The sequence below is a fragment of the Pezoporus occidentalis genome, unplaced genomic scaffold (genome assembly GCF_034315485.1).
Source record: "Pezoporus occidentalis ecotype Australia unplaced genomic scaffold, CSIRO_AGI_Poc_V1 ctg27, whole genome shotgun sequence".
In the NCBI taxonomy this organism is placed as follows: Eukaryota; Metazoa; Chordata; class Aves; order Psittaciformes; family Psittacidae; genus Pezoporus; species Pezoporus occidentalis.
Window position 1 is genome coordinate 4,876,636 of NW_026914611.1, and position 7,888 is coordinate 4,884,523.

The following is a 7,888-nucleotide window of genomic DNA, read 5'->3' on the forward strand; positions in this document are numbered from 1 at the left end:
CAGAACTGAGGTCACATTGGTGTTCCGTACTAACCCGGTGCTGGCCCAGCAACAGCCCCAGGGCCTGCACGGGCGGTGCTGCGAGTGGCAGCACCAGCGGCACTGGGGGTGCCAACCTCTTGTAGAGGAGCGCTCCCATCTTCGTGGTTTTCCCACAAGTTTCTTACGCGCGCGTCTTCTCCCAGCCTGCTCAGGATGGGGCAGTGGCTCTGCTGCTGCGGGTCCAGGTGGGTACCCCAACAGCTCGGGGATGCTCCAGCACAGCAAGACCTTGCAGCAGCCGTCTTGCTCATGCCCAGTGCTGTCTGCCCTGCAGTGATGACCCTGGACCCGACGAGCACTGTGAGACCAACCCGGCGTTGCCTGAGCCGCTGCTCAGGGAACATGTGCGGGTGAGCCAGGGCCGTGGCCAGAGGAAGAAGAGGATCCTCCTCCTCTTCAGAGACACCCTGGTCATCACCAAGACCAAGTAAGACAGCCAGAGCCCACTGCCTTTCCTCCCAAGCCCTGGCCCTGGCACCAGGGCACCAGAGCAGGGACAGCCAACAAGCAGCCCCAGGGCCCCGGCACCCTGGTGCTGGATGCACCAGAGGGGTGGGCAGCTCCTCTGGTCTGTCCCACTGGGCATCATCTGCTGGGGCACAGCAGGCGCTCAGGCTGTTTCTCCTCTCTTTTGGCAGCTCCCGGGCAGTGAAGGAGATCTGGGTCAGCGCCCTCCTTGGGTAAGCCCTCTCGGGCACTGCAGCATGGACAGCCTGGGCAGCCAGAGCACCCACCGTGGGGGGGATGCTCCATGTCTGGCATGGATGCTGAAACACCTTGTTTGAGCTGGGCAGGGGTTTGCTCACAGCTGCAGGCAGAGGTGCCCCCACAGCTGCAGGCAGAGGTGTCACCACTGCCGAGCAGGCACAGCTGGCAGAGATGCTTCATCCAGCTGTGTCCAGACAACACCTGCCCAGCCCCATCCTCGGCACTGCTGCTGCTCCCGCTCCACTGCCAGGCAGTCCTGGCTGTTCCAGGCAGTGTGGAAGCACTCCCCAGGCTGGCAGCAGAGGGAAGAGCTGGCTTGGGTCTCACACAGCTCTTTCTCTCCCCCTTCCCCATGCACAGACCACCCGAAGGAGTTCAGGGAGCCCGGGTGACCCAGCTGCCACGGATAAGGCTGCTGCTGAAGGAGCTGAGTGGCCGCCATGCTGTGAGTGTCCCTCCTGCCTCTGCTCTGTCCCCAGGGGCTCCTCCAGCCCAGCATCAGCTGCATCATCACTCCTCACCTTCTGCTCTTTCCCCTAGCCCAGGGGACGACACTGGATGCCGGCAGCCTGGAGAAGCTGCTCCAGCGCCAGGCCAAGGTCAGGGTCACTTGAGGAGCAATCTCACCCATTCCCACCTCTCACACACAGCCAGAGGCTGATGCAGCTCTCCAGGGGCTCTTTCTGCTGTGGGGCTCCTTGGTGAGCACAGCCCATTTCTTGCAGGCTGGTGCCAGGCAGCTGCCACTTCCTGGCCCCTCCGGTAGTGAAGGCAGATGTGGCCACGTGGATGGTGAGTGTGGAGAAGACAGGGGCAGGATGGCCCTTCTCTCCTGCTCTTGCAGGCGGGCACGCGTGCTGCGATGGGGCTGCCGCTGCCCTTCCTGCAGGACACGTCCATCCCCATCACTCTGCGGCAGGAGGGAGCTGAGCACTGGGGCCCCTCACTCCCAAATGATGCTGCCTCTCTCGTGCCCTCGGTGGTGAGGGGGCAACACTGAGGGAGTCTGGGAATGCTGTCCTGGTGCTTCTCCTCCATGGCTCTTTGCTCCTTTTCCTTTGGCAGCAGGCGGGACGAGCAGGAGCAAGAGGAAGCTGCCCTGGCCATTTGCATGGCCAGGCACCTTGGCTGCAGTAGCGGCACGGGGGCCATCAGGCCCTGCTCGTGTGGGAGCTCTGTTTGGCCAGCCCCTGGCAGATCTGTGCAGCCAGGATCGCATGCTGCCTCAGCCCATCCAGGTGAGCCCGCCTGGCTGGGGGGTCCCCATCCCATCCCATCCCATCCCATCCCATCCCATCCCATCCCATCCCATCCCATCCGTCAGGCTCCTCCCTAGAGAGGCTGTCTCCAGCACCTACCTCAGGACCTGTCCCCAGCCCAGCAACTCTCCTCCTCTGTGCCCTCAGGACCTGCTGGCTCTGCTCAAGGAGCATGGCCCATCCACGGAGGGGATCTTCCGGCTGGCAGTCAGCCAGCACGCCTGCCGTGAGGTCAGGGACGCCCTGGACAGCGGGGTGCCAGTGCAGCTGGAAAACCAGCCTGTGCTGCTGCTGGCTGTCCTCTTGAAGGTGAGCCCTGCTGACCCAGAGCCCTGCAGCTCCCGGCTCTCTTGGTGCTGATGGGCACCTGCGGGAGCACAAGCAGAAACTCAGCCACCTGCTCATGAGCCAGAGGGCTGGGGATGCTGCAAATGCTCCTGGGGACAGTGGCCAAAGCCTCACGTGGAGCCCTTGGCACTGCAGGACCTCCTCCGGAATATCCCCTCCAAGCTCCTCAGTGTCCAGCTGTTTGAGGAGTGGATGAATGCTATGGAGAAGACCAGCAGGCAGGAGAGGCTGGCAGCCCTGAAAGAGTAAGTGTTGCAGCAGCCAGCAGGGACTGGCACAGGCTGGGACTCCAATGCAAAACAGTGGCCTGCCTGAAATAGCCATGGCTCCTGCAAGCCACCTCCTGTTGCTGTGGGGTTTATGCTTGGGGGGACAGATGCACCAAAAGGCTTTTTTCTCCAGGGAGCACTTCCCCCAGGCATTGGGGCTGGTTCCAACAAGGGCCCTTTTCAGAAGGGCAGGGAGGGAAGGAGGTGGCCGCATCTCAGCAAAGGCAGTCCCTCTGCTGTAGAGCAAGCAGTGGCCTTGGGTGAGATCAGCCTGGGAGACCTGTGTTGTCAACACCGGCTTCATTAACACTGTGCTTCTGTTCCCTCAGGATGGCCAGCAAGTTACCAGGGGCCAACCTGCTCCTGCTCCGGCACTTGCTGTCGCTGCTTAGCAGCATTAGCAGGAACGTGGCCACAACCAAGATGACGGCTGGAAACCTGGCCATCTGCCTGGCAACTAACCTCCTGAGCCCACCCCAGGAGCTGCCCCTGGATGTCCTGGCTCTGGAGACAGGGAAGGTACGCTGTGTTCACCATCTGGCTACAGCATTCCAAGCCCAGCCCAGCTTTGCTGCTCGGAGGGTCCTGGCTGCCTCCTCCCATCAGCAAAGCCATGGGGCGGCAGCCAGGAAGAGCAGCCCCACAGCTGCACCTTCCTGCACAGAAGTGCGGGTCAGGCTGGGAAAGGCTATTTGAGCCCTCATCAGCCCCCTCAGTGAAACCAGTGGTTTGCTCTGTGCAGGTGACGAAGCTTGTTGAGTTCCTCATCGACCACCATGAGGAGCTCCTTGGAGAGCAGGTGGCCGGGTTGGCCAGCAAGGGAGACGAGGAGACACCAGCACCACAAGCAGAGCTGGAAACAGCAGAGGTAAGTGAAGTGCACAAGCAGTGTGACAAAAGCCTCCCCTCTCAGAAGGTGGGGCTGCTGCTGAAAGGACAAGCACGGTCATCCACCAGCCTGCAGCTCTGCCAAAGTACAGAGCAAGGCTGATGCAGGTTGGCCATCCCGCTTTGTGAGGTGATCCCACCACAGCTGGCTCAGCTGAGCTGAGCAAACCCATCCAAGGGATGTGCCTTTTAGAGCCAGGGTAGCAATTGTGCAGGGAGGCCCTTGCCCCCTGCTAACCTGCACATTGCCATTGCAGGTGCCTCCCATCGCTCCTGAGAGAGAACAGCAGAGGAGCTTTTCTGGGGAGAGAAGGTAAAACTGCCTGGCTTTGCTTGGTTCAAGCTGATCATGGCTTCACCTGTCTAGCAATACTGTTGAATGGAAAGGTTCCCTGGCTCTTCGCGGAAGAAGAGCAACCTGGGAAGAGGGCAGTGACAGGCCACCATCCCAGAAGAAGAGCAAAACTGAGCTCTCAGGGATGGCCAACTGAAGAAATTCAAGCAGGGGAAGAACGAGGCACCCAGGTATGTAGCAGAGCCTGTGTTCCATCTTTTTGCCAAGCTCTGAGTATAGGAAACATTCCTGAGGTGCACAGGATGGTCCTGCCTCAGGGGAACATGTGTGTCAGGAGAAACATGCTACCCCAGCATTGCCTGCCAACCTGTAGTTTTTGCATGGCAAAGTGAGGGATGCCGCTGCTTGGGTTTTGGAAAGCACCATATCCCAGCTTCCCAGGCTCCCTGCCGAGTCCTGCTGCCTGGCAAGGGGGCACTGCACCTCTCTGTCAATGTCCCATGCTCTGAGGGTATCACATGTGTTGAGAAGGGACCAAAGCAACACTGTAGTTGCCAGAAAGGGGCCTCTCTCCTGCGCTAGCAATGACCCTTTTTACAGCATAGTTCTGAAAAACCCAGGAGCCAAGTCCTGCCTGCTCCTGCCCTCATGGCTTCATCAGCGTTTTCTGACTCTGCCCTTGGAGGTGCCCATTTACTGCTTCGATTCCCCACATGAGCTCTGCTGCCTGAGAAAAATCTGAGGAGAAAAAAAAAAAAAAAGCACTACTTTTGCCCAGAAGGCCATTGGTCAGTATTTCTGTGATCTTGGTATGCTTTCATTCCATCCTTCCTCACATTTAGTACCAAAGCCCCACATCTCTTGGCCATGTTGCCATACCACAGACTCTCTTAGGAAGAGAATAATTTAAAGAGTGTAAGGAACTTCTGTTTATGGAAAGGAGATTGTATCTTGTCACCTGGAAAAGTTAGAAAGAACTGGTAAGTTACAAGGGGACAGCCACTTCAAATCTACCTCATCTAAAAACTAGCTGATGAATTAAAAGCTATTCCCTATTAGCTGGCAATGATAGGAAAGACTCCTCATCTTCCTCAGGGAAAAATAAAACTCCAGACCCATACAGGATATTGAGAGCAAAGGGTTGAATGAAAACTAAAGTTCCCATGCCCTTACTCCAGTAAGGGGCAGCAAGATGGGTAGCAAGGGAGTTGGAACATGTTCCCTCATCCCTATGGATGGTTTTTACCTACTGGAGCAAACTGGAGCAAACCGGAATGATCTAAAGCACCCAAGTTGACTAATGCCCTCTAGGTTGTCATTCCAAATTACAATATGCTGGGATGACTGAATTATGAACTATGTGCCTTATGTATGCACTCAAAAAAATATGCAATTCTGATTTTATTTCTAAAAACAAGTACCTACTGGGTAAACCTGACTCGCTGCTCTTTCTGCTGTCTTGCAATCTGTATTTGCTTCCCAGGTACTGGGAGAGGAGGAATAGCTGGGAAATGGATGCTCATAGTATCACAGAATCGTAAAACAGTTAGGGTTGGCAAGGACCTTAAGATCATCTAGTTCCAAGCCCCCTGCCATGGACAGGAAGACCCCTCACTAAACCATGTCACTCAAGACTCTACCCAAACTGGCCTTGAACACTGCCAGGGATGGAACATTCACAGCTTCCTTGGGCAACCTGTTCCAGTGCTTCGCCACCCTCAAGTAAAGAACTTCTTCCTTATACCCAACCTAAACTTCCCCTGTTTAAGTTTGAACTTATTACCCCTTGTTCTATCACTGCAGTCCCTGAAGAAAAATCCCTCCCCAGCACCCTTGTAGTCACCCTTCAGACGCTGGAAGGCTGCTATGAGGTCTCCATGCAGCCTTCTCTTCTCAAGGCTGAACATTCCCAACTTTCTCAGCCTGTCTTCATACAGGAGGTGCCCCGGTCCCCTGTTCATCCTCGTGGCCCTCCTCTGGACTTGTTCCAACAGTTCCATGTCCTTTCTATGTTGAGGACCCCAGAACTGCACACAATACTCCTGGTGGGGTCTCACGAGAGCAGAGTAGAGGGGCAGGATCAACTCCTTTGACCTGCTGGTCACGCTCCTTTTGATGTAGCCCAGGATACGGTTGGCTTTCTGGGCTGCGAGCGCACACTGCCAGCTCATGTTCATTTTGTCGTCGACCAACACCCCCAAGTCCTTCCCCACAGAGACGCTCTGAATCTCTTCTCTGCCCAACTCTGCCCAATGATAAACCTTTAATACCAGTTGTTATGTTTTTTGCTAAAGATCTTAAGTAAATATTTCAAAAAGTAAGAAGTTTGCAGAGGCAGAATTAGATTCAGGCTAGGGGATTCTCCAGAATACTCTGTGTCTTCAGATACTCCTGTGGAGATGTATGTCTATATTGGCCTTCAGGCTATCATATGACCTATTACCCCTTGTTCTATCACTGCAGTCCCTGATGAAAAGTCCCTCCCCAGCATTCTTTTAGTCACCCTTCAGATGCTGGAAGGCTGCTATGAGGTTTCCATGCAACCTTTTCTTCTCAAGGCTGAACAGTCCCAACTTTCTCAGCCTGTCTTCATACAAGAGGTGCTCGAGCACCCGTATCATCCTTGTGGCCCTCCTCCAAAGTTGCTCCAACAGTTCCATGTCCTTCTTATGTTGAGGACACCAGAACTGTACACAATACTTCAAGTGAGTATCAAACCCAACATCAACAAAAGACCCTAGGTACTGGTTATGGAAGTCCATTCAGCCTTCTTATTCCTGCCCTGTCCGTTCCAGTATGTCAGGAGACCTTCTTGCCATTGTAATATGCTGTGCCTCCTCAGAGAGGTCTTGTGAAGAGCAGCACATGTGCCCCATGAGAGAATTTCAGAAAAATAAACTGAAATAAAATAATGTCAGTGGAAATTAAAAAAAAAAAAAAAAAAAGAAAAAAAAAGGAAAAAGAAAGAAACAAGAAAACAGCAGGGCAGTCAGTCACTGATCAGTGTCATCAGTTCTATTAGTGCCAAAAGACTTAGTGCAAGATGGGAAAACAGCAATGCTAAGCATTCATCCAGGGAGCAGTGGAACTGCTCTGGATTTACGCCAGCACTGCCAGCAAATTTTCTTGGCTGTCTTATCAGGGGTGATGAGTACAGAAATGCCCAAATCCTGTTTACTTTTCTGTGTGCTCATGAATAAATATTTGATTTACATTTTTAACTGTCTGCACCCTATTGCAGTGCACAAAGATGCCTGAGGGATAAAGGAACTGAGTAGAGCTGTCAGTTCTTTAAGGATGTTTTTCTTAAAACACAAGATCTGTTGATTCCAATGTGTAGGAAGGCAGGAGACCATCATGGCTCAGTAAGAGCTTACTGGTCAAACTAAAGTTTAAGAAGGAAATGTACAGGCAGTGGAACCAGGGACATGCATAATAGGAAGAACCTGGGAATGCTGCACAGATGTGTAGGGATGGGATCAGGAGAGACAAGGCACAGTTTGAGGTGAATTTGAGAGGGGATGCAAAGAATAAGGACTTCTAGAAGTATGTTGGCTAGAAAAGGAAGATTAAAGAAAATGTACTCCCGTTGGTAAATAAGACAGGGGAACTAGTGACAACAAGCATGGAAAAGACTGAGGTACCCACCAACTTTTTTGCTTTGGTTTTCCCTAGTAATCCCTCTTCCCATATCTCTCAGGTCGTTGAGCCTCAAGGAAGGGACTCTGGGAATGCATTCTTTACTATATTAAGTGAAGATCATGTCTGAGACCACCTGAGGAAACTGAATGTACACTACTCCGTAGGAACTGACAATACGCATCCAAGCATCCTGAGCGAATTGGCTGATGTGGCTGTTGGGCCACTCTCCATCATATTTGCAAAGTCATGACAGTCAGGCAAAATACTGATAACTGGAAAAAAAAAGAAGCACCCATTTCTTAAATGGGTAAAATAAGGACCATGGGAACTACCAGCAAAACAGCCTCACCTCTGTGCCTAGTAAGATCATGAAGCAGATTTTCCTGGAACACATGTCAAAACATACGGAAGGCAGTAAGGTGATTGGAGACAGCCAA

General features: G+C 53.4%; 1 protein-coding gene across 3 annotated transcripts; it reads left to right on the top strand.

Moving 5' to 3' along the window:
• The first annotated feature begins 598 nt into the window (after positions 1-598).
• LOC134166773 (T-cell activation Rho GTPase-activating protein-like) lies at positions 599-3,880 on the top strand. 3 transcript variants are annotated; one of them, XM_062624742.1, is made up of 9 exons: positions 669-722; positions 1,111-1,195; positions 1,296-1,349; positions 1,476-1,988; positions 2,157-2,318; positions 2,493-2,602; positions 2,956-3,145; positions 3,369-3,494; positions 3,772-3,880. In XM_062624742.1, exons 4-9 carry the CDS (start codon positions 1,968-1,970, stop codon positions 3,829-3,831), a joined length of 669 nt encoding a protein of 222 aa, XP_062480726.1. In that variant the 5' UTR covers positions 669-722; positions 1,111-1,195; positions 1,296-1,349; positions 1,476-1,967; the 3' UTR covers positions 3,832-3,880. The 3 variants fall into 3 exon arrangements, with proteins under 3 accessions (XP_062480724.1, XP_062480725.1, XP_062480726.1); XM_062624741.1 differs by having other exon boundaries at positions 616-1,195; XM_062624740.1 differs by lacking the exons at positions 2,157-2,318; positions 2,493-2,602; positions 2,956-3,145; positions 3,369-3,494; positions 3,772-3,880 and having other exon boundaries at positions 599-1,195; positions 1,476-1,956.
• Positions 3,881-7,888: the final 4,008 nt, after the last annotated feature.

Bases quoted from the DNA above. Each gene is read 5' to 3' on its own strand.
- LOC134166773 (XM_062624740.1), top strand. From the start codon at position 794: ATGTCTGGCATGGATGCTGAAACACCTTGTTTGAGCTGGGCAGGGGTT. The intron at 1,196-1,295 runs GTGAGTGTCCCT...CCCCTAGCCCAG, and splicing joins AGCTGAGTGGCCGCCATGCT to GGGACGACACTGGATGCCGG. The intron at 1,350-1,475 runs GTCAGGGTCACT...CATTTCTTGCAG, and splicing joins TGCTCCAGCGCCAGGCCAAG to GCTGGTGCCAGGCAGCTGCC.